General features: G+C 50.6%; 1 protein-coding gene across 1 annotated transcript in view; it reads right to left on the reverse strand.

Moving 5' to 3' along the window:
* The window catches only part of LOC136640312 (zinc finger protein 208-like), a 120,097-nt gene that overhangs the window by 84,200 nt on the left and 7,960 nt on the right, over window positions 1–27,937 (reverse strand). Inside the window, exons 3-7 of the mRNA XM_066615345.1 lie at window positions 27,187–27,244; window positions 23,746–23,878; window positions 19,277–19,436; window positions 13,139–16,111; window positions 12,978–13,054 (exon numbers count right to left, since the gene is read on the reverse strand). Coding sequence (XP_066471442.1) covers window positions 12,978–13,054; window positions 13,139–14,823 — 1,762 coding nt within the window. The 5' untranslated portion in view covers window positions 14,824–16,111; window positions 19,277–19,436; window positions 23,746–23,878; window positions 27,187–27,244. The remainder of the gene's footprint in view (window positions 1–12,977; window positions 13,055–13,138; window positions 16,112–19,276; window positions 19,437–23,745; window positions 23,879–27,186; window positions 27,245–27,937) is intronic.

A 27,937-nucleotide genomic window follows, 5' to 3' on the forward strand; every position in this document is an offset into this window, starting at 1 on the left:
GCTGCGCGACTCCCGAGGAGACCTTCTGCCAGGACCACCACCAGGGCGCTGCTCTCCGGCTGGCAGCCCCGCACCCAGCGCGCCACCTCCGGGGGCAGGAGGGTGAGGAGCCTCTCCAGGACCAGCGGGTCGAGCATCTGTGCCTTGGTGCGCCGCCCGGGCTGCAGCCACCTGCGGCAGAGAGAGCGGGGCGCCTCGCCCTCCCAGGAGCACAGCTACAGGGCCGGCCGGCCGGCTGTGCAGCAGCCCCCGTCAGAACTCCGCGGCGCTCCTCTGAGGGTCTCTGCCCCGAGGCTCCTCCAAAACAGCCTTCCGGTCGCGCTGCGCAGCTGATGCTGGCGGCACAGCCGAGCTCCGCCGGGCCAGACTCGTCCGCAGAGGGACCGGCTGGACTCTCCAGGCGGCTGCAGGAGATCCCTGTGAAGCCAACCAGGGAAGACACGAAAGGAGCTGGAGGCGGACAGGCGGGCACGTGGGAACGGAGATCTTCCGTGTCCGGGGAGATCATACACAGCAGGGCTCAACTCCGTGCGATCCAAGGAGTCCTCCCCATCCGGATCCGGTTTCAAGAGGCGGGGGTCTTGTGGGGGGGAGAGGCAGGCGGAGGGCAGGGCGAGAGGAGGGGCGCCTGAACGGCCGTGGGGAGGACGGAGGGACAGGAGGGCGCTCGCCACCCAGATTCCCCGCACTTACTTTCAGCCCTCCGCGCTCGCTGCCCCCCTGCTGGTCCCCTTTGCAACGCGCATGAGGGCGGAGCGGGTGAGCAGCGCTCCCAGCAGGGTCTCCGCCCCGAGCTGCTTCCAGGCAGATCAGGGCAGAGCAAGAGGGAGGCGCCTGAAGGTTCTTGGCTGGCCGGCTCCTCTTTTGCAGGCTGAACCACAGACCCCAGAAACAGTCACCCGCGCTAAATGGTGCATAAAATGGTGTCCTTAAGGCACTCCTCAACAGACGTGGAGGGAGAAGCTGGGGAGTGAGGGACAGGCTGGGCAGGAGATCTCTTTCAAGGCTGCCTGGCCCTCAGTGTGCTGAAGCAAGGAGCATGGCCGACAGGAGCCCTGGGAGCTCCTGAACCCTCCGCCTCGCTGTGTTGAGGCGCGAAGGGGCAGCACAGCCCCAGTCAGGACTTGGCGCATCAGTTAAGGGCGACTGGTCAGCAGCCTCGTGGCTTCCTAGTCTGCTGCCTCCATGCCTCACGGCGCAGTCAGAAAGCCCCCTCAGCTGAGGAGCTGAGGGCAGAACGTGCCCAGGCAGGAGCCGAGCAACCCTCTAACTGCAGCTGCAGTTTCTGAGGTAAAAATCCTCCCCCCTGATGTTGAGGGTCTGAGCACCTAATGCAGGACGTGGGGGGAGAAAGGAGAGCTTTCCTTGGTTGAAAACACAGTGACTTCAACCAGTACTCGCTTCCTGAGCAAAGGGAGCAATGTGACTGGTGTCAACCTGAGGAACACCCTGTGGCAGAAGTGCGGATGCTCTGCGCTTTCTTAGTGCTGTGGCCACCTGAGGACTGGGCTTCTTGTCAGGAGGGGCTGAGGCTGAGGCTCCTCCTGCTGCTCAGGTGTGGACCTGGCAGGGCTGGAGGGGCTGAACCAGGATTGCAACATCTGCCACTCTGACTGGACTCTGGGGGCCAATCCTATTCCACTTTCCAGCAGCGGTGCAGCTGCAATGCAGCCCCAAGGAAAGGGAACACATGTTCCCATACCTTGAGGAGGCCTCTGTGACTGCAGAGCGCGCAGGTTGCGGGTTCTTGGGCACCTCACAGGATGGCGGCACTTTTCAAAGGACTCCGGTAGGGAGGCTCTGCCTCACCTGCCTCCGCACTCACCGCATGTGCCTGAAGCCCAGCAGACCTGGCCTCCAAAGACCTTTCTGGCTGTTGCCACCGCCTGCCCTGTGTTGCCCCCTCCTCACCCCTTCTGCCCATCCTGTTGCCCCTCCCCTTGCTCTCACTCACCCCCTTTGAAAGGGTCCCCCCAAAACCTGGTACCCCCTGAGAAAAGCCAACTCAAAGGCTGTCACGGTATGATCCCCAAGGTGACAGGTAATTTGCTGGCTGCACAGTAACAGGCCTGAAGCCTTGGCCAAACCAGGACTGCGCAGCATCCTGGGAGCCTCATGCTGATGCAATATCTGGTGATATTGCATCAGGTGATTTCATGTGAGTGTGTGTGTGTGTGTGTGGCAGCAGCTGCACAGTCAGCATGACTGTGCAGTATTCCCAACGCTGTGATTGGCTGCAGGAAGTATAAATGTCCAGCAGAGGCAAGCAAGTGTGTGGGAGAAGCAGAGCATTGTGAGCCGGAGGCTACGTTGGTTGGAGAGTGGATCGTGTACCGTTTGTACTACTTGGACTCTGCATATATCTGTACATAGTAAAGGAGGAGTGTGGTGGAGAACCTCTGCCTCTGAGTCTTCTTTGTCGCCGGGGGTGATAGTGCTTCGGCCTTGAGGTACAGAAACAACAACAGCTGTGCAGCTTTCTGCCGTGCCAAGCCGTTGGCGGAGCTCCAGCGGCAGACCGGAGCGGTTCCGGAGCGGCCTGGGCGCAACGCAGCTAGCAACAAAGGCAGGCCCTGTGAACCCTGAAACTCCCCAGGTCCCTCCACCTGCCTCCTCCCTCCTGCTCCTTCCACCATCTCCATGGCAACCCCTGGGGCAGTTCACTGCAGCCCTCCTTCGGCCTCTTGCGCCTGAGAAAAGGCCTGAACTAGCTTCCCATCAGGGCATGGAGGGGGGAGAGGAAGGAAGCGACCCCCTGATGGCAGCATTCAGCACTTCCTGGTCTCTCTAGGCTCCTCTTTTTACCCCTTGTAGCCCTGGGTTGTCTTCTATGCGCGTCCAGGGACAACAAACTGCTTCATGCAAAGTCAGCATTCATGGTGCCTGCTGAGGGGCAGGAAGTGACATCATTGAGCAGAGTGATGTCATTAAGCAGTAAGTGACATCACTGAGCAGAAAGTTACGTCATTAAGCAAAACTGACGTCATTAAGCAGAAAGTGAAATCACTGAGCAGAAAGTGACGTCATTAAGCAGTAAGTGACATCACTGAGCAGAAAGTTACATCATTAAGCAAAACTGACGTCATTAAGCAGAAAGTGAAATCACTGAGCAGAAAGTGACGTCATTAAGCAGTAAGTGACATCACTGAGCAGAAAGTGACGTCATTAAGCAGAAAGTGACGTCATTAAGCAGAAAGTTACGTCATTAAGCAGAAGTGATGTTATTAAGCAGAAAGCGATATCACTGAGCAGAAAGTGACATCATTAAGCAGAAGTTACTTCATTAGACAGAAGTGACATCATTAAGCAGAAGTGACGTCATTACGCATATGATGGCCAGAAATAAGCATTTTATTCTCATATAGAAACTCATTAGCTGCCAAGGACAGAAGAGCAAATGCGCAAATCTTGTTCATATTTTCAAGATATGGGAGATCCCAGATATAATGGGGGCCAGATAAATGGCTTCTGCGGCCACATCTGGCCCACAGGCCTTACATCTGACACCCCTACACAAGGCTACCCATGACTGACACACTTTTTTCCTGGCAGGGTTTCTGGGCCTTTAGCAATGGCCTGATAGGATGAAACCAGGAGGTGCAGCTCCCCTCATCACTGTCTGACCGGGGTGGGGGTGGGGTCCCTCAGCAGGGTGCCTACTGCAGAGGGCCCTCCACCCAGCTCAGTGGGTCCTTATCCTCATCTCTCATGTCTCCCACCACACCAACAGTCCACATAAGAAGGGGGAGCAATCTGTGCAATGGCCACAGTGGCTGGCAAGGCACAATGTTTCCCAAGGAGATAGAGCAGGTATTAGAGGTGAGGCCCCAATAGCTGCCAGAGGAGGTCATGTGCTGACACCAGCCCTGGTCACTGTTTTTCGCCACAGTTGAACACAGTAAAGCGTTCTGAATTTCCGACGTTCTTCATGCCACAAAAGGAACAGGTGTCCCAACTGTGGTAAAAAAGTGCCAACCACCTTCAGGACCACCTTTTACAGCTCTCATGTTCCCATAGAGATAACACAATTGTGTGTCGTCGTCGTCGTCCCAAAAAAACCCAGCATGATACACTGTCATGTGATGATACAAAGCTGCAGCCTATGGAGTCAGACTATTGGTCCATCTAACCCAGTATTGTGCACATTCTAGAACAGTGCTTCCCAAACTTTTTAGTACCAGGACCCACTTTTCAAAATGACACTCTATCAGGACCCACCTAGTTTTACGAGACTTTAAAAAAAAATATAGAAAGGAATAATATGTTTATTTATTTACATGTACTAATACCCAGAAAAAAGATGCTTCAACATTTATCTCCCTATACAGTGGTGCCTCGCAAGACGAATGCCTTGCACAACGAAAAACTCGCATTTTGCGTTTTGCGATTTTTTGGTGACTCGCAAGACTAATTTTAATGACCGTGCTTCACAAGATGAATTATTTTTTTTATGCTTCATGCCAGTTTTTGCTCACATTCACCCTAAGGAAGGGGGAGGATCTTCATGCCAGTTTATGCTCACATTCACCCTAAGGAAGGGGGGGATCTTCATGCCAGTTTATGCTCACATTCACCCTAAGGAAGGGGGGGATCTTCATGCCAGTTTATGCTCACATTCACCCTAAGGAAGGGGGGGGATCTTCATGCCAGTTTTTGCTCACATTCACCCTAAGGAAGGGGGAAGATCTTCATGCCAGTTTATGCTCACATTCACCCTAAGGAAGGGGGAGGATCTTCATGCCAGTTTATGCTCACATTCACCCTAAGGAAGGGGGGATCTTCATGCCAGTTTATGCTCACATTCACCCTAAGGAAGGTGTGCGCACTATCCTGTATTGAGGAGGCAGTCATGGAGGCGTCCTCCAGGTGAGGGAGTGTTTGTTGGCTTACCTTGAGGCTGCACCGGCCCTGGAAAGCTGGATAGGATTGGGCCCATAGACAACAAGTAAAGGGCACGTTTAATTTCAGGTCAGTTAGAGAAGAGAGATACTTGCAAATAGCTGTATTTGGCAGTGGTGGAGCTGGGGTGGGGGCAGGGGGGCAAAAGTCCCAGGCACTGCACCTGCTGCGCACTCGTTGCACCCCCACCCCTGCCACCTCCGACTGCCGCGCCACCCTGCCTGCCCATCTGAGCCACAGGCAAGTGAGGTTCCACACAGTGCTTGGCAGTGGGCGAGAAGCCTTCAGAGGCTTCCTCCGCTCCAGTTTCATAGGGACACCAGAAGTATTGTTTAAAACAGTGGGAGAAGCCTCAGAAGGCTTCTCAACCACTGCAGAACATCATGCAAGGCTCTGAGTCTCAGTAAGCTTCCTGGGGAGGAGGGGGTGGCATACTGGAGGAGGGAGGTATGTTGTGGACCTGACCGGAGTAACCATGAGGGCAGGTCCTTGTTGGCAACCTTCAGTCTCGAAAGACTATGGTATCGCGCTCTGAAAGGTGGTTCTGGAACAGCGTCTAGTGTGGCTGAAAAGGCCAATTCGGGAGTGACAATCCCTTCCACACTGGGAGCAAGTGCAGTCTGTCCCTGGTCTGTCTCCCTGTCTATGGGTCTTCCTTCTTTGCCTCTTTGCCTCAGTCTGTTGGCCAAGTGTCTCTTCAAACTGGAAAAGGCCATGCTGCACAGCCTGCCTCCAAGCGGGCCGCTCAGAGGCCAGGGTTTCCTACCTGTTGAGGTCTACTCCTAAGGCCTTCAGATCCCTCTTGCAGATGTATCATAGCTGTGGTCTACCTGTAGGGTGCTTTCCTAGCATGAGTTCTCCATAGAGGAGATTCTTTGGGATTCGGTCATCATCCAATCTCACGACATAACCGAGCCAACACAGGCGTCTCTGTTTCAGCAGTGCATACATGCTAGGGATTCCAGCATGTTCCAGGACTGTGTTGTTTGGAACTTAGTCCTGCCAGGTGATGCTGAGGATGCGTCTGAGGCAGCGCATGTGGAAAGTGTTCAGTTTCCTCTCCTGTTGTGAGCGAAGAGTCCATGGCAGGACCTGCCCATGAAGAGGGCAGGTCCACTACTGGTATTTGGACAGCAGGAGTTAGTTGGTAAGGAGACTAAATCTTTCTGGGGGGTGGAGAGAGAGATCAAAAGGGGGGGAGGAAAGGTCAGCCATCCTAGTCTGCTGGTTATGGCTTGAGTGTGAAGTTCTTCCTGAGCAGCAAGATAGGGCTGCAAAGTTTCCAGGTTCCAGAGGAGGAAAAGTGGAGCAAAAGCTGACCCTGTTCAAAAACGAAGGTTCAAGACATCTTGCTGGAGAGAAAGCTGGCCTTCGGGCACATTCCTAACCAGGTCTACTCAGAAGTAAGTCCTATTTTGTTTTATGGGGCTTCCAGAGCAGGAAGTTATAGGACCTTTTACAAAGGAAAGAAAGGAATTTTGGGCAGGACAAAGGAGTTTGGGGAGGTCCTATCTTGAGCTTCCTGGCCTGGTCTTCCAGAAGGACATAAAAATCGTGATGGCCATCTAGGGGAGTGTTGCAGGGTGTGTTGCTCAGATTGGGGACTTCTTGGTCAAGAGTCTGAAAAGAACTACCCAGTTGGGCAATTGTCATTTAATTGAACATTCAGGCAGGAATTCTTGCTAGCTATCCTTTTGTCAGATTTCAAGTACCCAGATTTAACTGACCTCCGAGGAGCCTCTCCTTGGGAGCCAGCAAAATCTCTCACCTTTCAGCAGATCAGGGAGGCCTGTCCAACTCTAAAACCAAGATAAAGTTAGTTTAAACTGCATGTGCTTGTGATAGAGATTTTAGAGGGTTAACCTAACTTCGCTGCAGATGAAGGAAAATAACTGAAATAGGAGCCAAGAAGAAGGCTGGTCTTTCTCTTAAAAACAGGATAGCCATTATGTCAAAGTGACCTGCACAAAGAGAACATGCACGTCATAGCTTTCCCAAAAGGAAAGTTCCAGGGTCTTGTGTAACAAAGTTGTGGGACATGAACTTTTCCTTAGAAGGGTAAAAATGACTTTCTAGTTAGGGCTGGAACCATGCACCAGTGTCAAAGTATGCCCAAATTAGGAGGTGGAAGTGACATGCAGTGTCACATGGGTGTCTTGTTTGTCGCAGGTTATAAATATGAGGTTCTGGGTGTGGTTCTCTGAGAAACTAGGAGTAAACGTCTGTATCCAACTGAATCAGTGAAACTGTAAATAGCTTTAAATAAAGCCTCTAAACACTTTTAAGGGTCTGTGACTGTTTAGCATTGCGTCAGTGATGGAATCTCGGATTCTTAACAATCACTTGGGAAAGAAGGTGTGTGTAACAGCTCAGACCCCATTGTCATACACCTGAATTTCTTGCCCCAATGTGCATTACTTTACACGTGCAGCACAATCCTATCTTGTGCTGGAATAGGCAAGCCAGGAGGCTTGCACCGTATCCAGCACAAGGTAGGGCCCCTGAAGTGGCTCCGCCAAAGGTAAGGGGAAACTCTTGGGTAAGCCACCCTGGCCCCAATGGAATAAACCTTCAGAGACGCACACACAAAATACACACATCTATTTATTTAACGGAATGTAAGTTGCCTGACACCCCCATGAGAGCTAACAATTCCCTTAAAAAATTTAAAAGTACAAATACAATTTAAAAGCAAAGTTTAAAAATGAAACTAAAAAAATTCTGTCGCTGGACCCTGAGATCCCACACAGTAGCCATGGACAGGTCTATCCTCCATGAATGGGCCCAACCCTCTTCTGGCCTCCTTTTCCTCCCCCAAACGAGGCAGCTCACAGTCAAACAGATTCTTCCAGGCACAGAAACTAGAGGTGTATGAGGAAAGTTCTTCAGTACAAGGGTTCGTTCTGGCAATGTCCAATAGAAGAAACACAGCCTAAACAAAATCATGCACGGGGGGGGGGGGCCCACGCATCAATGCCACCCCTCAGGGTTACCTCACTCTTGGGGGCTCCTACACTCCAGAATCTGGTGTCTTAAGGGGCGGCTTGTTTTCCAAACCCCAGCAACCGATAGCCAGGGTGCCAGCCAACATATCGCTGTAAGAGCAGACCAGTACCTTGGGTTGTAGGGTCCTCCCACCTCCAGGGAAGGGTTGGCATGAGGGTTGCATTGGTGCTGGCCAGAGCTCAGGGGTCCATGCAAACCAGACCCCCATTCCGGTCCCCCCTCTCCTACCCCTTGGGACATGGCCCAGGATTTTCCGTACCACTCAGTTCCTCCCCTCCCCCTTGCCTAGGTTGTGCTCCTTCTTTATTCGCACTCCTTTCAACCACTTTTTCCACAGTCAGGCCTCTCCTCCATATGCTGCCTAATCAGAGTTTTGACTAAAGCTCTTTCCGCACTCCAAGCCTTCCTTGTGAGTTCTCTCTACATGATGATTTGAGACCCGTGGATGTGTTTATCCATGGGGAGCAGGACTGCCACCTGCCTCTCAGGATTTGTGCTCAGGCTGGTGCTCTAGCAGGAAAGCGACCCCTCCCTCTAACACAGGGGTGTCCAAAGTTTTTGGCAGGAGGGCCACATCAGCTCTCTGACACTGTGTCGGGGGCCAGGGGGGGAAAAGAATTAATTTAAATTGAAAATTTGAATAAATTTACATAAGTTTTCATAAATGAATATATTAAAGATGAACTTATATGAATGAATGAAGGTCTTGCAATAGCTCAAGGCCTTGCACAAAGCAAGGCTGGCCTTTCCTTTGCTGCCACTGCTGCATCACAGATATGAAAGAGCAAGCAGTGGAAGGAGCTCTCATCCCACAGCTCACACAAGAGGTCAAGCAGTCGCCCTCACGCTGAGAGAAGTTGCATTGGGCCAGTGTGGGCTTCAACAAATCTCCGGAGGGCCAGAGGCTCATTGGAGACTGGGGACTCCCTGAGGGCCGCATTGAGAGGCCGCGAGGGCTGCTAGTGGCCCTTGGGCAGGGGGTTGGGCACCCCTGCTCTAACATGTTGCTGTTGGAGCCATTCAGTGCCAACTGATTGATTGGGATCAATGATTCCTTATCTGTGGATTGGGTACCTCCTGGGATTTCCAGGAACTTAAACTGTGCAGATGCCAAGAACTAACTGTATATACTTTCCCCCTGTGTGGGATCCTTTATGCACAGCCAGGTGTGAGCTCTAACTGAAGCTCTTTCCACACTCCAAGCATTCATATGGTTTCTCCCCTTTGTGGCATCTTTGATGGATGGTAAGATTTCTGCTGTTACAGAAGCTCTTTCCACACTCCAAGCATTTATATGGCTTTTCTCCTATGTGGGTTTTTTGATGCAGAGTCAGACTTGAGTTCACACTGAAGCTCTTTCCACACTCTTAGCACTGATATGGTTTCTCCCCTGTGTGGGTTATTTGGTGCACAGTCAGGTATCTGCTCTGTTTGAAGCTCTTTCCACACTGCAAGCATTTGCAGGTTTTTTCCCCTCTGTGAATTCTCAGATGCACATCTAATTGTGAGCTCCGACTGAAGCTCTTTCTGCATTCCAAGCACTTATATGGCTTCTCCTGTGTGTGTTCTTTGATGTCTTACAAAGTCTGCCTTACTGCTGAAGGTAGTAGCACATTGAGGGCATTTCTCACTCCTCTTTCCAGTTTCTTTCTGCAGATTGACTGGGATGACACTGAAATCCCTATTCTGATGAGCATCAGATTTATTTTCCCATTTCTCTGGCTCCTTTACCTTCCAAGTTCTTGATCTTTTTGGGTTTTTAGCTTTCGCCCTTTCACATATTTTCTTATGGGGAGTGGGATGAATTCTTGTGCTGATGGTTTCCACACCCCAAGTTTTCTGCAGTGCTGAAGGGCCCCTGCTGGCCCTCCCTGTTCCAGGTTTTCCACTGTCCCTGCCAAAACCCCCACCAGAAAATCAAACCATCCCAGAGCAGACCCAAAGTTTAGGATGCAAATGGGGGGGGGGGGGGATTGTCATAAGAACATAAGAACAGCCCCACTGGATCAGGCCAACGCCCCATCTACTCCAGCTTCCTGTATCTTACAGTGGCCCACCAAATGCCTGAGGGAGCTCACAAGACAATGGACACAACCTGCGTCCCAGTGCCCTCCCCTGCTTCTGGCAAACAGAGGCAGCCTGCCTCTAAAATCAAGAGATTGCACATACCTACTTCCTGTGGCAAGAGTTCCACAGACTAATTACAGATGAATTACATGCTGGGTAGAGAAATATTTTCTTCTGTCTGTCCTAACTCTCCCAACACGCAACTTTAGTGGATGTCCTCTGGTTCTGGTGTTATGTGAGAGTGTAAAGAGCATCTCTCTATCCACTCTATCCTTCCCATGCATTATTTTGTATGTCTCAATCATGTCCCCCCCCCCCCTCAGGCGCATCTTTTCTAGGCTGAAGAGGCCCAATCGCTGTAGCCTTTCCTCAGAGGGAAGGTGCCCCAGCCCAGTCATCATTTTGGCCACTCTCCTTTGCACCTTTTCCATCTCCACTATATCCTTTTTGAGATGTGGCGACCAGAACTGGACACAATACTCCAGGTGTGGCGTGGTACAAATACTCCAGATTTGTACAACGGCATTATAATGTCGGGGTTCCCCTCCTCCCACAAGTCCCCAGCTTACCCAGGGAGAAGGCTTCTTGGCCAGAGGATCAGGGAGGGAGCCGGTGGATCATGGGCCCACCTCCCCATAGTGCCTGGGCACTCCTGTGGGCGGCAAGGCACAGCAGAGGAACACTGCGTGCCGAACCCCCGCTTCGCTCCCCCGCCTTGGGGGGAAGGGGAGCACTCCCTCGCCCAACCAACCGTGGCCTCCCTTGCCGGGCAGGGCACCTGGCTGTGACATCAGGAGCCCACAGCTGGACCTCCCCGAGTTGCCTGCAGAGCTACAGGACCCAGGTGGGCAGGGCCAGCCCACCCCCCCAAAGGCAGAGACCAGAGCAGAGGCAGCAGCCTTCCCAGCCCTCTTAGGAACAAGCCTGGCAGCTCCAGGTGAGAGGAGGCGGGAGGGAAACAGAGAGAGGAAGGGGAGGAACTGTGGTAATCCCAGGGGAGGGCAGTCCCAGAGATAGGCCCTTTATGTACCCTCCCTGTGAGGGAAGGGGAGGGGCCAAAGGGGAGGGATCTGCCCTACATAAACCTAGAGGCCAGGGATGACAAGGCGGTTGGGAGTCAGAAGAGCAGGCAGGAGGATCTGCTGTTAGCAGCCCCTGCTCCAGACTGGCAAATGCTGCCAAACCAAAGAGAGGGAACCGGGTGACACAAACCCCCTTCATCTGGTGAAGTGTTCTGAGGCCTCCACAAGAGGGCCCCCCTCGGGAAAGCCGGGTGGGCCCTCCCCCCCCACAGTGAGGCCTCACATATAATATTAACTTTTTTGTTCTCAAGACCTTTCCTAGTGATCCCAAGCATGGAATTAGCCTTCTTTACTGCTGCCACACATTGGGTCGACACTTCCATCGCCGTTGTCCACAAGGACCCCAAGAACTCTCTCCTGATCTGTCACAGACAGCTCAGAACCCATTAGCCTATATGTAAAGTTTTGATTCTTTGATCCAATGTGCATGACTTTACACTCACTTATATTGAAACGCATCTGCCATTTTGCTGCCCAGTCTGAAGTTTGGAGAGATCTTTCTGGAGCTCTTCACAATCTGATCTCGTCTTCACCATTTGGAAAAGTTTGGTGTTGCAGCTCCTCTTCTCAGCCCCCCTTTCCCTTCACCAGCCAGGCTTTGAGCTTGACTGCCTCATCCCCCTGGGGGCTCCTCTCCCACCCCTCTTAATTTCTTCCTACCACTGCAGTCCTGGGACCCCCCCCTTGCAGCATGGGAGGGGGAGCTGCTGACTCAGACACTTGAGCAGAGGAGGCAAAGGAAGGGGCAGAGCAGGAAGTGGGTTCCCACCCCCTTTGCTCCTCTGGGAAGAGGAAGGTCTCTTTGCAGGTCTGGACCCACCAATCCTGCCTTGTGTTCTGAAGACTACCTTGATGAGTACAGCAGTGGTTCTCACACATTTAGCACCAGGACCCATTTTTTAGAATGGGAATCTGTCAGGACCCACCGGAAGTGACCCACCCCACTGCAGGTTGAGAACATCTGGCTGGAGGACTCACAAAGAACCTCCGGGACATGAATGGAAGTGCCTTTTGGTTGCATCTGGGAGGTTTTCTGAGCCCTTTGGATATCACAAGAAGGCCCTTCCTGTCGCATCCGGAGGTCAGGTGAGGGCCCCAAGCCACAGAATTGGTTATCTGTCTGTTTCGGTATCTGCGGGGGTTCGGGAAGCAGAGAACCGACCTGTACTATAAAGGAATGAGTGAAACTTCTTACAGACTCCAAGCATTTATGTGGCTGCTCCCGATTAAGGTGTGCTTGATATGCTGTCAGATTGGAGCTCCAAACGATGTATGGCGATATGGATTTTTCCCATTCTGAGTTCTTTAATGCTTTGATGCACTGACAGGCTTGTTTTCCAGGGAAACGCTTTCCACACTCTAAGCATTTCTAAGGTTTCTCCCCTGTGGGGGTGATCTGATGCACAGTCAGGCTTGAATTCATCCCGAAGCTCTTTCCACACTAAAAGCATTGATGTGGTTTCTCCCTTGTGTGGGTTCTTTGATGCAGAGTCAGGTTTGAGCTCCTATTGAAGCTCTTTCCGCACTCCAAGCATTAATATGGCTACTACCCTGTGTGGGTACTTTGATGCAGAGCCAGGTGTGAGCTCTGACTGAAGCAATTTCCACACTCTAAGCATTGATATGGTTTCTCCCCTGTGTGGATCCTTTGATGCAGCTGTGAGCTCTGAATGAATTTCTTTCCACACTCCAAGCATTGATATGGTTTCTCCCATGTGTGGGTTCTTTGATGCTTAGTCAGGGTTGAGCTGAAACGGAAGCTCTTTCCACACTCCAAGCATTGATATGGTTTCTCCCCTGTGTGGGTTCTTTGATGCACAGTCAGGTTTGAGCTCTGAATGAAGTTCTTTCCACACTCAAAGCATTGATATGATTTCTCCCCTGTGTGGGTTCTTTGATGCTTAGTCAGGGTTGAGCTGAAACGGAAGCTCTTTCCACACTCCAAGCATTGATATGGTTTCTCCCCTGTGTGGGTTCTTTGATGCACAGTCAGGTTTGAGCTCTTACTGAAGCTCTTTCCACACTCCAAGCATTGATATGGTTTTTCCCCTGTGTGGGTCCTTTGATGCCCAGTCAAGTTTAACCTCCTACTAAAGCTCTTTCCACACTCCAAGCATTGATATGGTTTCTCCCCTGTGTGGGTCCTTTGATGCAAAGTGAGGTATGAGCTCGTACTGAAGCTCTTTCCACACTCCAAGCATTGGTATGGCTTTTCCCCTGTGTGGGTTCTTTGATGCTTAGTCAGGGTTGAGCTGAAACGGAAGCTCTTTTCACACTCCAAGCATTGATATGGTTTCTCCCCTGTGTGGGTCCTTTGATGCCAAGTGAGGTATGAGCTCGTACTGAAGTTCTTTCCACACTCCAAGCATTGATATGGTTTCTCCCCTCTGTGGGTCCTTTGATGCCAAGTGAGGTATGAGCTTGTACTGAAGCTCTTTCCACACTCCAAGCATTGGTATGGCTTTTCCCCTGTGTGGGTTCTTTGATGCTTACTCAAGGTTGAGCTGCAACTGAAGCTCTTACCACACTCCAAGCATAGATGTGGTTTCTCCCCTGTGTGGATCCTTTGATGCAAAATCAGATGTGAGCTCTGAATGAAGTTCTTTCCACACTCCAAGCATTGATATGGTTTTTCCCCTGTGTGGGTTCTTTGATGCTTAGTCAAGGTTGAGCTGCAACGGAAGCTCTTTCCACACTCCAAGCATAGAAGTGGTTTCTCCCCTGTGTGGATCCTTTGATGCAAAGTCAAGTGTGAGCTCTGAATGAAGTTCTTTCCACACTCCAAGCACTGATATGGTTTCTCCCCTGTGTGGGTTCTTTGATGCTTAGTCAAGGTTGAGCTGCAACCGAAGCTCTTTCCACACTCCAAGCATTGATATGGTTTCTCCCCTGTGTGGCTCCTTTCATGCGAAGTCAGCTGTGAGCTCCTACTGAAGCTCTTACCACACTCCAAGCATAGATGTGGTTTCTCCCCTGTGTGGATCCTTTGATGCAAAATCAGATGTGAGCTCTGAATGAAGTTCTTTCCACACTCCAAGCATTGATATGGTTTCTCCCCTGTGTGGGTTCTTTGATGCTTAGTCAAGGTTGAGCTGCAACGGAAGCTCTTTCCACACTCCAAGCATAGATGTGGTTTCTCCCCTGTGTGGATCCTTTGATGCAAAGTCAACTGTGAGCTCTGAATGAAGTTCTTTCCACACTCCAAGCATTGATATGGTTTCTCCCCTGTGTGGGTTCTTTGATGCTTATTCAAGGTTGAGCTGCAACCGAAGCTCTTTCCACACTCCAAGCATTGATATGGTTTCTCCCCTGTGTGGCTCCTTTCATGCGAAGTCAGCTGTGAGCTCCTACTGAAGCTCTTTCCACACTCCAAGCATTGATATGGTTTCTCCCCTGTGTGGGTCCTTTGATGCCCAGTCAAGTTTAACCTCCTACTGAAGCTCTTTCCACACTCCAAGCATTGATATGTTTTCTCCCCTCTGTGGGTCCTTTGATGCAAACTGAGGTATGAGCTCGTACTGAAGCTCTTTCCACACTCCAAGCATTGGTATGGCTTTTCCCCTGTGTGGGTTCTTTGATGCTTACTCAAGGTTGAGCCGCAACTGAAGCTCTTTCCACACTCCAAACATTGATATGGTTTCTCCCCTGTATGGATTCTTTGATGCACAGTCAGTTTTGTACTCTCACTGAAGTTCTTTCCACACTCCAAGCATTTATATGGTTTCTTCCCTGTGTGGGTCCTTTGATGCACAGTCAGGCTTGAGTACATCCTGAGGCTCTTTCCACACTCCAAGCATTGATATGGTTTCTCCCCTGTGTGGTTCTTTGATGTCTTCTTAGTTGTGATTTCCACATGCTTTCCACATGCGCTGCCTCCGACGCATTCTCGGCATCACCTGGCAGGACAAAGTTCCAAACAACACAGTCCTGGAACGTGCTGGAGTCCCTAGCGTGTACGCACTACTGAAACAGAGACGCCTGCGTTGGCTCGGTCATGTCGTGAGAATGGATGATGGCCGGATCCCAAAGGATCTCCTCTATGGAGAACTTGTGCAAGGAAAGCGCCCTACAGGTAGACCACAGCTGCGATACAAGGACATCTGCAAGAGGGATCTGAAGGCCTTAGGAGTGGACCTCAACAAGTGGGAAACCCTGGCCTCTGAGCGGCCCGCTTGGAGGCAGGCTGTGCAACATGGCCTTTCCCAGTTTGAAGAGACACTTGGCCAACAGTCTGAGACTAAGAGGCAAAGAAGGAAGGCCCATAGCCAGGGAGACAGACCAGGGACAGACTGCACTTGCTCCCGGTGTGGAAGGGATTGTCACTCCTGAATCGGCCTTTTCAGCCACACTAGTCGCTGTTCCAGAACCACCTTTCAGAGCGCGATACCATAGTCTTTCGAGACTGAAGGTTGCCAACTACTAGTTGTGATTTACTGCTCTTGGGATCTGTGCACATTGGGGGCACTTCTCTTTCCTCTTTTCAATTCCATCTTGTGGTTTAACTGGGATGACAACGAAATCTCCATTCTGATGAGTATCACATTCATTTTTCTAATTCTCTTTCTCATTTCCCTTCTGCATCCTTGATCTTTTTGATGTGCAGGTTTCTCCCTTTTGCGTATCTTCTCTATGTGAATTTTGCTGCGTTTAGTAATGTTGGATGTACAACTGATTCTCTCCTGGTGAAATGGAAGCCTCTTTCTTCTCTTCCTTTGAGATGTTCCTGCTTGATCAGGATTTCATGTCCATCATAACCCTGATAAACAACTCAGTGAGGGTCTAATCCTTTCCAATTTTCCAGTGCTGGCGCAGCCATGCTGCATCCTGTAGTAAGGAGGCAGTTGCACAGCCCTCCTCAAGATGTTTGTTCCCTTACCTCAGTGCTGGAAAGTTGAATAGATTTGGGCCCTGAGTACTCCAGACAGGAGCTGGGCTTCCCTCCTGCCTCACCGATCCATCCTGGTCTCTAAAAGTCACTTCCTGCAGGTCACATGTAGTTGTTTCCAGTGACACCCCACATGGCTCCCTCTGGTCTTCACTGTCTTCTCTGTAGCTTGCTGCAAGGAGAGGGAAACTTGTTTAGCAGCACAATAGAGAAACAGGACCTCTAACAGACACATCTGGTGTATATACTCAGAAGTAAACCCCAGTGGGTTCAGTGGCACTGAATTCTGTCCTTTCTATACCGGGGCTTGTCGATGAACGTGTTTGTTTTTTTAAAAATCGCAATAAATACTGAATGAGCTTGAGCACTAACAAACAAATAAGCCTGGAGGGACAGTTCCACGTAAGCTGGAGATCAGCCGGGGCACGTCTGCAAAACCCTCTTTCGATGGTGCTGGTGCTGGTGCTGGTGTCAGGACACGCTCAGACAAAACTCGATTAGGATAAAGCAGTTACTGCACCCACCTGAAAGGAGAAACAGGCAGGAGGCAGCCTAGGACAGAAGAGAAGATCTGGGAGGAGAACGACTGAAACTAAGGGATCCAAGAGTGCAGTGGAATATTCCTCTACAACCGTGGTTCCCAAACATTCTAGCACCAGGACACACTTTTTTAAAACAACACTCTATTGGGACCACCTAGCTTTATCAGACTAAAAAAATGTTTCACTTTACCACCCGCTCATGCTTCGGTCTTCATTCTTTCTACTATTGTTGGGGGAGGGGACGACCACCTCCTGGAGCACTGTTGAGTTCCACAGTCATCAGATCTGACTGGTGGCCTTGCATTCCCATTTGCTTTGGACCAAGGTACGGTCACCTACTTATGAGTAAGCACGTACATGCTTCTCCATTATTGTTTTCATAGGGCTCAATACATTTTCCTCGTTAGCTATCAGCTTGTCAGTTTCACGACCCACCAAAAATTTAAACTAAGCTCTGATTTTTGCTCTCTGTTTCCTCTCTCTTCGGTGTTGAGAGAGTCCCTTGACACCTCAGGAAAGAGGGTCTAAGGCAGGGGTCAGCAACCTGCGGCTCTACAGCCGCATGCGGCTTTCAGCTGTCTGCTGTGGCTCCTCCAGGTGAAAGTGGCAAAGAGTGTGACAGGAGGCACCTGTGTTGGGAGTGCAGGCTGCTTCCCTCCGCCCCCTGAGCTCACTGCCCTCCTCTCCCTTCACCCCCACCTGCCCCACATTGGTTTCCTTTTTCAATTTTGCCCTCTCTGCAGGCTTAAGTTCCCTGTTTTTCCCTTCCCCAACTCTCCAGCAGGCTCAGCCAATCAGCATCCAGCAGGCTCCTGGCTTTTTCTGTTGGAATGGCTCAGGGCCCTTCACTGGCTGACCACCAGCCAATCCTGAGCCGCCCTCCTCCTCAGCCATTGTGAGCCCTTGCAGCCCGCCTTTCCCTGAGCAGGTCCCCACTCAGTGCAAGGAGAGGCTTTTCCTCCACAGCAGAGGAGACATCCTGTGTGTCTACTCAGTAGTAAGCCCCATTACAGTGGATGAAGCTTGCTCCCAGGAAAGGGTGCCTGGGATGGCAGCCTTGAAGCCTGCTCAAGACCAAGTGCAAGGACAGGTGAGTGGGAGCCCATGCAGGTCTGTTCCAGAGTAAGCCCCGATGTAGTCCCTGGGCTACTCCCAGGAAGGTGTGGAGGGCTGTATTCTCAGCCTCCTCCTGTGCAGGTCTACTCACAAGTAAGCACTGCTGTAGTCAGTGGGGCTTCCTCCCAGGAAGGTGTGGAGGGCTGCAGCCTCAGCCCCCACCTATGCAGGTCTACTCACAAGTAGTCAGTAAGGCTTCCTCCCAGGAAAGTGCGGAGAGGACTGCAGCCTGAGAGCTCCAACCAACTTGTCTGCTCAGAAGTCCCATTGTAGCCAATGGGGCTTACTCCCAGGATAGTGTGGAGAGGGTTGCAGCCTGAGGGAGGGAGGGAGGGAGGGCAGGCAGGCAGGGCAGAAGCTGGCCTGTGATTGCCCCCCCACCTTCCCCCCCAGCTTTGGCTTCTTCTCTGGAGTCTGTGTCCTTTTTTCCTTCCAGCAGGGTGCCTCTGGAAGGTGGGGGGAGTTCTTTAGTATCCATGTAAGATAAGCAGATGTCATAACCAACATATGTATTGGAGTCCTGGAAGATCTGGTGAGGAGGTAGATGTGGTGTCAGCAGTGGCCCCTTTAAGGGTAAGGCCTGGGCATCCAGCAGAGTGTGCTGCTCAGCTGCAGCCACTTGAAGGCAATAGGGCCCTCAGGGATATAAGGAGCACCTGAGGAAGGGGGTGTGGGTTGTAGAAGGAGTTCAGGTTGGAGGTAGGAGAGGCTAGGCTAATTGACTTGGATACTCTGACTTACTTTGGAATCTGATCTTGGACTGTGACTTGGCTTATTGATGTTGGACTTTGCCCTGGATGCTCTGACTGACTTTGTGACTAATGGACTGCTGGAGACACAGGAGTTTGGTGTGTGGCTGCTGTGCCCAAGACCTACTGAGGACCCAGGGTCTGCTGTAGTGGTGGGAGGCTGCTGGCAGGAGAGAGGACCTCTGCAGGTTGAACAGGTGAGCTACCCTGGAGGTGGGGTCCAGCAGGACTGCAGGGCAGAACCAGGGTCATTTGTTGGGGGAAAGAAGAGGAGCTAATTTGCTTAAAGTAGGCCTAATTCTCCAGGCAGAGAATGGCCTTGGAATCAGGCAAAACACCATAGAGGACCAGGCGTCTGAAAACACAGGACAAGAATGTATGACAAAACTAACTAAAAGCTACAAGAGGGGGCTACATTATTAAAATGGGACCTATAAGAGCATAAAGGTGAAAAAAAACTATATATGCAGTATTATCTGCATTTTAGATGTCAAAAGGGTTTTGTGGCTCCTGAGGTTCTTTTCCCTCTGGAAAATGGGTCCAAATGGCTCTTTGAGTGTTTAAGGTTGCAGACCCCTGGTCTAAGGGGTCAGGGCCTCTACGCTCCAGTCTACTCAAGGATGGCAGTCTTGTGGGGTGGATAGGAGCCGTGCTGTATGCAGATTCTTGGAAATGGCCTCCATTTCCAAGACTAGCTGGGTGTGAAGGAAATCAGACCACACTCCTTTATGGCCGGGTAATCTTTTTATTACCCTCAGGGTGATCAAGTAGCCATAAACCCTTATGGTCACTGGGCAGTTCTACAATTCTCTAAATTTGCCCATTGCAGCTGCAGGGGCTGTAAGCTAGTTGGATGCAGCGGAGATGTCTAGGCACTTTGGTCCTAAGTGGAATGAGACTCCAGCACCCCCACCCTGTTGAGACACACACCTTGAAAGATCACCTGGCTTTGTTTTGTCCTCCTCCGTTCCTTGTCTGGAAGAGACCAGTTCTCTAATGACTTCTACGCTTCTTTTGGATCAGGTGAGGAAGGATCCTTTTCAGCTTCAAATTCCACCTCTCTTTCTTACAATACTTATCCCAACTGCATCTGTTGAAACCAAGAGGAAAAAATGTACAATAGTTAAAACAATCAACAGTCCCAGGGCTAAAATACTGTCCTCCAGTGTCCCTCCTACACACCCCCTTCTCTGCATGGGTTTCAGTGCTGAATGGCCCCTTCTGGTCCTCTCTGTTTCAGCTTTTAAATTGCCCATGTCTAAACCCACACCACAGGAACTGAGAGCAGACCCATAGCTTAGCATGCAATGGGGAGGTGCTGCAGTTGGTCTTCTCAGCCACCTCCCCTTTCCCTCCACTGGCTGGGCTTCCAATCTGGGCATCTCCACAAGGCGGGGGGGGGGGTGTCTCCTTTCTACCCACCTCTGCCCTGGGACACCCCCTGCGCCACAACTGCATTTGGACTCAGCAGAGGGGCTGAGGTGGTGAGTCCATGTCTGCTGAGTCCACATGTTTGCTGGGGTGGAGGTTTTTACCAAAAAGGGCTGTTATGTTTTAAGGGGAATTATTATATTACCCTTTTGGAAACTTCAGGATTGCAGGCTAGATAACAAGAAAGTGTAATGCAGAGAAAATCCCTTGTTTAGCTTAAAGAGGAGACTGGGAGAAAGATAACTTTCAATCAAAGATTATATTTTTATTACAAAAGCACACAGATAAACATAATGCATATTTTGTGGTACTAGTCCTTATATATATTGTACCTAGCTTTCATGGTGGTTGCGTGTGAAGGGTATTCAGTGCATCCGAGAAGATTAGGAAAAGAGAAGGATATTAGGGAAGGATTTTAGGGGTCCCTGGTCTGCATAACCCAGTTGCTGACTAAAGATGGGGGAGAGAAGGGGAAAGAAAGGGAGGTGAGAGGGTTAAAGGTTCCAGAGGCAGATATAGTTACCTGTCCTGAGGAGCAGATGGATTGGGGGGGGGGAGTCCTGGAGGGAGGACCTGCCTTGGAAGGGCAGCCAGAGAGAGAGCGAGCACATGGCAGCCTTCTCTTTTTAAGGGTTTTTGCTGACCCTGGGTGACCCGGATGTGTCCTAAAGCTGATCTGGATGCGCATGCTCACCACACACAGTGGGAAAGGTGGAGCAAGCAAGAGAAACTGGTGAACAGGAAGTCAGCTTATCTGCCAAGGCTGACCTGGGGGGGGGGTAGCTTGCTTTCTGTCCCTCCTGCTGAGAATTTGGAGTCAGGATGCACACAATAGCAGTGATTTAGTTAACAATCAACGATTTAGGTGGAGGTTAGGTAATACAATGGTTTAGTCTTTGCTGCTAGAGTCTTTGTCCTCTAAGGTGTTTGCATATTCAGTGATTGACTTAAACAATGATCTACTCTTCCAGACTTTTTAATGTATAATCACAGGGAAGTGCAAGTTGTGCAGATACCACTGCCTCAACGGCCCCTCCTGACTGAGGAGTTAAGTCAGATAGAGGTTAAAAGAGAAGATGTTTCAGACCTCATTGATAAATTAAAGATCAATAAGTCACCGGGCCCTGATGGCATACACCCAAGAGTTATTAAGGAATTGAAGAATGAAGTTGCAGACCTCTTGACTAAGGTATGCAACTTGTCCCTCAAAACGGCCACGGTGCCAGAAGATTGGAGGATAGCAAATGTCACGCCTATTTTTAAAAAGGGAAAGAGGGGGGACCCGGAAAACTATAGGCCGGTCAGCCTAACATCCATACCGGGTAAGATGGTGGAATGCCTCATCAAAGATAGGGTCTCAAAACACATAGACGAACAGGCCTTGCTGAGGGAGAGTCAGCATGGCTTCTGTAAGGGTAAGTCTTGCCTCACGAACCTTATAGAATTCTTTGAAAAGGTCAACAGGCAAGTGGATGTGGGAGAACCTGTGGACATTATATATCTGGACTTTCAGAAGGCGTTTGACACGGTCCCTCACCAAAGGCTACTGAAAAAACTCCACAGTCAGGGAATTAGAGGACAGGTCCTCTCGTGGATTGAGAACTGGTTGGAGGCCAGGAAGCAGAGAGTGGGTGTCAATGGGCAATTTTCACAATGGAGAGAGGTGAAAAGCGGTGTGCCCCAAGGATCTGTCCTGGGACCGGTGCTTTTCAACCTCTTCATAAATGACCTGGAGACAGGGTTGAGCAGTGAAGTGGCTAAGTTTGCAGACGACACCAAACTTTTCCGAGTGGTGAAGACCAGAAGTGATTGTGAGGAGCTCCAGAAAGATCTCTCCAGACTGGCAGAATGGGCAGCAAAATGGCAGATGCGCTTCAATGTCAGTAAGTGTAAAGTCATGCACATTGGGGCAAAAAATCAAAAGTTTAGATATAGGCTGATGGGTTCTGAGCTGTATGTGACAGATCAGGAGAGAGATCTTGGGGTGGTGGTGGACAGGTCGATCATTAGGAAAGGTATTGAGAACAAAAGAGTTAGTATTATAATGCCGTTGTACAAATCTATGGTAAGGCCACACCTGAAGTATTGTGTCCAGTTCTGGTCGCCGCATCTCAAAAAAGATATAGTGGAAATGGAAAAGGTGCAAAAGAGAGCGACTAAGATGATTACGGGGCTGGGGCACCTTCCTTATGAGGAACGGCTACGGCGTTCGGGCCTCTTCAGCCTAGAAAAGAGACGCCTGAGGGGGGACATGATTGAGACATACAAAATTATGCAGGGGATGGACAGAGTGGATAGGGAGATGCTCTTTACACTCTCACATAATACCAGAACCAGGGGACATCCACTAAAATTGAGTGTTGGGCGGGTTAGGACAGACAAAAGAAAATATTTCTTTACTCAGCGTGTGGTCAGTCTGTGGAACTCCTTGCCACAGGATGTGGTGCTGACGTCTAGCCTAGACGCCTTTAAAAGGGGATTGGACACGTTTCTGGAGGAAAAATCCATTATGGGGTACAAGCCATGATGTGTATGCGCATAAGAACATAAGAACATAAGAACAGCCCCACTGGATCAGGCCCTAGGCCCATCTAGTCCAGCTTCCTGTATCTCACAGCGGCCCACCAAATGCCCCAGGGAGCACACCAGATAACAAGAGACCTGCATCCTGGTGCTCTCCCCTACATCTCGCATTCTGACTTAACCCATTCCTAAAATCAGGAGGTTGCGCATACACATCATGGCAACTTCATTCTTCAATTCCTTAATAACCCTTGGGTGTATGCCATCAGGGCCCGGTGACTTATTGATCTTTAATTTATCAATGAGGTCTGAAACATCTTCTCTTTTAACCTCTATCTGACTTAACTCCTCGGTTAGGAGGGGCCGTTCGGGCAGCGGTATCTGCCCGAGGTCTTCTGCCGTGAAGACAGATGCAAAGAACTCATTTAATTTCTCTGCCATCTCTAAGTCTCCTTTTATCTCCCCTTTCCCTCCCTCACCATCCAGAGGGCCAACTGCTTCTCTGGCGGGTTTCCTGCTTCTAACATATTTGAAGAAGCTTTTATTATTCCCCTTAATGTTGCTGGCCATGCGTTCCTCATAGTCTCGCTTGGCCTCCCCTATCACCTTCTTACATTTCTTTTGCCACAGTTTATGTTCCTTTTTATTCTCTTCATTAGGGCAAGACTTCCATTTACGGAAGGAAGCTTCCTTGCCCTTCACAGCCTCTCTAACTTGGCTGGTTAGCCATGCGGGCACTCTCCTGGATTTAGTGGAACCTAACCTCCTAAGGAGCGCAACCTCCTGATTTTAGAAATGGGTTATGTCAGAATGCCAGATGCAAGGGAGGGCACCAGGATGAGGTCTCTTGTTATCTGGTGTGCTCCCTGGGGCATTTGGTGGGCTGCTGTGAGATACAGGAAGCTTGACTAGATGGGCCTATGGCCTGATGCAGTGGGGCTGTTCTTATGTTCTTAACTACAATTCCCAGGATGCCTTGCAGGTCTCTTGTTATCTGGTGTGCTTCCTGGGGCATTTGGTGGGCTGCTGTGAGATACAGGAAGCTGGACTAGATGGGCCTATGGCCTGATCCAGTGGGGCTGTTCTTATGTTCTTAACTACAATTCCCAGGATGCCTTGCAGGTCTCTTGTTATCTGGTGTGCTTCTTGGGGCATTTGGTGGGCTGCTGTGAGATACAGGAAGCTGGACTAGATGGGCCTATGGCCTGATCCAGTGGGGCTGTTCTTATGTTCTTATGTGCAGCCATGATCTTGTGGCTTGACCTGATTGTGAGAAGTTTAAATGTGTTGAGGTTTTGCCTGCATTATATTTTAACCAGACATAAAATCACAACTTGAAAGGAAAAAGGGGATTTTCACATAACAGAGGAGGCAAAGGAAGGGGCTTCCCTACTCACTCACATCCCCTCCCCTTTTTGCTCTTCTAGGAATCCAGAGTAGCTTACACCACAGAGTAAGGCTTAGATTTTTGCAGAGGATCCCAAGTGAGGAGGCACATCACCTCTGGGCATCCCCTCCTCCTCTTCCCAGGGAGCTGCTGAAAGGATCCTTTTCAGCTGCAAACTTCAGCAAAGAGACCTGCAATGATTCAAACAATAAACAGTATCAAAGATCCGGCATGCATGAAAAACACAACAAGAGTTCAAAAGCACCCATCGACACAGTTTCAGGAACAGTTTGGGGCTCCAGAACCTGCTCTCCAGGGTCCCCTCCACACCCCACAGTTTTCTGCAGGGGTTTCACTGCTGAAGGGCCCCTGCTGGTCCTCCCTGTTCCACTGTCCCTGCCAAAACCCCCACCAGAAAATCAAGCCTTCCCAGAGCAGACCCAAAGTTTAGGATGCAAGCGGGGGGGGGGGGGGGGACGTCGACGACTGTCGCAACTCCTCTTCTCAGCCCCCCCTTTCCCTTCACCAGCTGGGCTTTGAGCTTGGCTGCCTCTGCCCCCTGGGGGCTCCTCTCCCACCCCTCTTGATTCCTTTCTGCCACTGCAGCCCTGGGACCCTCCTCTTTGCAGCATGACTCAGACACTTGAGCAGAGGAAGCAAAGGAAGGGGCAGAGCCGGAAGCCCACCCCCTTCTGCTCCTCTGGGAAGAGGAAGGTCTCTTTGCAGGTCGTCAAAGTCTGGACCCCCCAACTCCCAGGTGGGGCAGGAGGTGCATCTCCTCCAGCTGGGCATCCCCTTCTCCGCCCCCATTCCCCCAATGCAAGCTGATCATCTCCTCTCCCCCACCCAGGCTGCAGTTGGCTCTTCCAGGGTCTCCTTCCCCAGCATGATGTCCTGTCCCTGAGTCCAGGAGGCTGGAAAGTCTTTGCAGGGGCTCTTCAGCAGCATTCCAGTGAGCCCGGTGCATGCTGGTATTGAAGTCCTTCCCCTCCTCCTTTCCAAGATACAGAGCATCCTGGGAGTTGTAGTTTTACCTTTTGGCTTGTCCCTGTGCTGAAAGACTCTTCAGCTGCCCTGCTGCTTTGGGAAAATCTGGTATATTCTGATGCACTCAGTGGAACCAGATCCAAAGGGGGGTTAAAACTCCTGGTGCATTTAGCAGTTGTGCAGCCAAGAGAATTAGAAAAGGTATTGAGAACAAAAGAGTTAGTATTATAATGCTGTTGTACAAATCGATGGTAAGGCCACACCTGGAGTATTGCGTCCAGTTGTGGTCGCTGCATCTCAAAAACAATATAGTGGAAATGGAAAAGGTGCAAAAGAGAGTGACTAAGATGATTCCTGGGCTGGGGCACCTTCCTTATGAGGAAGACAAAAGAAAATATTTCTTTACTCAGCATGTGGTCAATCTGTGGAACTCCTTGCCACTGGATGTGGTGATGGCATCTGGCCTGGATGCCTTTAAAATGGAATTGGACAAGTTTCTGGAGGAAAATATCCGTTACGGGGTACAAGCCATGATGTGTATGCGCAACCTCCTGTTTTTAGGAACGGGTTATGTCAGAATGCCAGATGCAAGGGAGGGCACCAGGATGAGGTCTCTTGTTATCTGGTGTGCTTCCTGGGGCATTTGGTGGACCGCTGCGAGATACAGGAAGCTGGACTAGATGGGCCTATGGCCTGATCCAGTGGGGCTGTTCTTATGTTCTTAATTTTTTGCATGCCAGGAGTAGAAAAGCTGTACCTGCCTGAATTCCCCCTTTTACAACAGCCTGGCCCTCATTTGCAGCCAGAGTTCAGGAGTGTAAGAAAATAAGAGAGCCCTACTGGATCAGGCCCAAGGACCATCTAGTCCAGCTTCCTGCATCTCACAGTGGCCCACCAGATGGGCCCACCAGGTCACAAGAGAGCTGCATCCTGGTCAGGGGCAGACTCGGAGGGGGGACCATGGATGTGTTCCCCCCCCTAAACTTCATGCAGCAGCTGAAGTTTTCCAGCTGCCACGCACAGTTTCCTGTGTGGGGCTTTGCTGGCCACCCCCTGCTTCTCTGCAGGGACTTTCCCTCTTCAGCCTGGCACCCCCATTCAGCCCCATACAAATGGGGGGTGTCACTGTTTGTCTTTCCTGCCCTCTACCCTTCCCTACCTGGGCTCTGAGCCTCTCTGTCTGCCCACCTGGGGACTCCTCTCCCCCTCCCTTTTCTTCTTCCCCCCTCTTCAGCCTGGGACCCCCATTCACCCCCATGCGAATGGGGGGTGTTGCTGTTTGTCTTCCCAGCCCCCTGACCTTCTCTGGCTGGGCTCTGAGCCTATCTGTCTCCCCCACCTGGGGGCTTATCCTCCTCCCCTCCCTCTTCTCTAGCACCCACTTCAGCCTGGGACCCCCATTCAGCCCCATGCAATTGAAGGGTGTTGCTGTTTGTCTTTCTAGCCCCCTGCGCTTCCCTGACTGGACTCTGAGCCCATCTGTCTGCCCCACCTGGGGGCTCCTCTCCCCCTCCCTCTTCATCTCCACTCTCTTCAGCCTGGGAACCCATTCAGCCCCATGCAAATAGGGGTGTTGCTGTTTTTCTAGCCCCCTACCCTTCCCTGGCTGGTCTCTGAGCCTCTCTGTCTGCCCTACCTGGGGGCTCCTCTTCCCCTTCCTCTTCTCTTCCACCCTCTTCAGCATGGGACCCCCATTCAGTCCCATGCAATTGAGGGGGGTTGCTGTTTGTCCTCTCAGCCCCCTGCCCTTCTCTGCCTGGGCTTTGAGCCAGTGCCTTTCTATGGGCTTCTCTCCCCCCCTTCCCTTCCTTTCCACCCACTGCAGCCCTAAGACTCTGCTTTACCCCCCCAAACAGGGACTCACCAGAGAAGGCAGATGGGGGGGGGGGGGAGAGAGAAGGAAGTAGCTTCCCACTCAGCCTCCCTCCTGCCCTCCCCCCATTTGCCCCTCTAGGAATCTGGAGCTGCTTAACTTAAACCTGCCAGAGCCATAAGTAAGTGTCAAGTCCTGCACATTGGGGCAAAGTATCCAAACTGCACATAGAGGCTTTGGATTCAGAGCTGTCTGTGACAGGAAGTTGAGGGTTCTGCCAGGTGTGCAGAAAGAAAGAAACCAAAATACCAGCGATGGGTTTTAAAAATCTTACATTGCAATACAAGGACGCAAGTCGGCGGGTGCTTAAAAAGCTTGTGTGCCAAGCATCTCTTTCCACAGCTTTTGATACATTCCAAAGGTCCACGCAGTACATTCTTGTTTGTACATAGTTGCTGATTACCAGTAAGATATCAGCAACTATTTTACTTCCTTCCAGGGGGCGGGATTATAGGATGTCTCTTGTCTTTTCCTTGGTAGACTAAGAATATCTCCATATCTCTGTGGTCCTTCTGAGGCCTCCCAGGAAGGATACCTAAAATCAGTCAATGCCCCCACTGAACTGTCTGATGGGCTAAGCATGTTCCTTCTTTTCTTGCCACACAAAGCTCTTCCCTACATTTTCCACTGTCTACTCACTGTGTGTTGGCTCTTGAGGCAGCAGGAGTCATTCCTTAATTTACTTATTGATCCTTCTCTGCAAGACAAAGGAGGAACAAGAGATTATCCTGCTTCCCAGCCCTTTGCCCTTTTGGTAGTTCCAGCACATACTCAAGTTCATGAAGGGGTCTCTAGAATGTCTCATGACAGAATGCATTTCATTCGGTTTGTTTTATAATATGCTCTCACTTCAAGATCAGGAGAGCAATCTTAGGGTGGAGGAGGACAGGTTGATGAGAGTGTCAAACCAATGTGCGGAGGCAGTGAAGAAGGCCAATTCTATGCTTGGGATCATTAGAAAAGGTATTGAGAGTAAAACGGCTAATATTGTAATGCTATTGTACAAATTGATGGTAAGGCCACACCTGGAGTATTGTGTCCAGTTCTGGTCGCTGTGAGGGAAGGCCCTGGAAGTTACAAGTTGTATGTAGCCATTATGCTGAACCAAAATATTTTAGATGCAAATACATCTCACAAAGAAGACTCATGAGAGAGAGCATTTGGGATATCAGAATTTATATGAATCAAATGTTATGTTATGTTAGAGAGAAATATGTATGTTAGCATGTTCACAAGCACAGTTGCCAAGAAGAGTTTAGATCCATTTTACCCAGAAGCCTTAGAGGAAGGACTACAAGCTGGGAGTCCTCAAGGGAAAGTCTGTTAGGAAGGAAACAAGGATACTTCCTAATTGCTCTTTTATCAGAACAAAAATTAAAGGAGAAGAATA

The sequence above is a fragment of the Tiliqua scincoides genome, chromosome 2 (genome assembly GCF_035046505.1).
Source record: "Tiliqua scincoides isolate rTilSci1 chromosome 2, rTilSci1.hap2, whole genome shotgun sequence".
Taxonomy (NCBI): Eukaryota; Metazoa; Chordata; class Lepidosauria; order Squamata; family Scincidae; genus Tiliqua; species Tiliqua scincoides.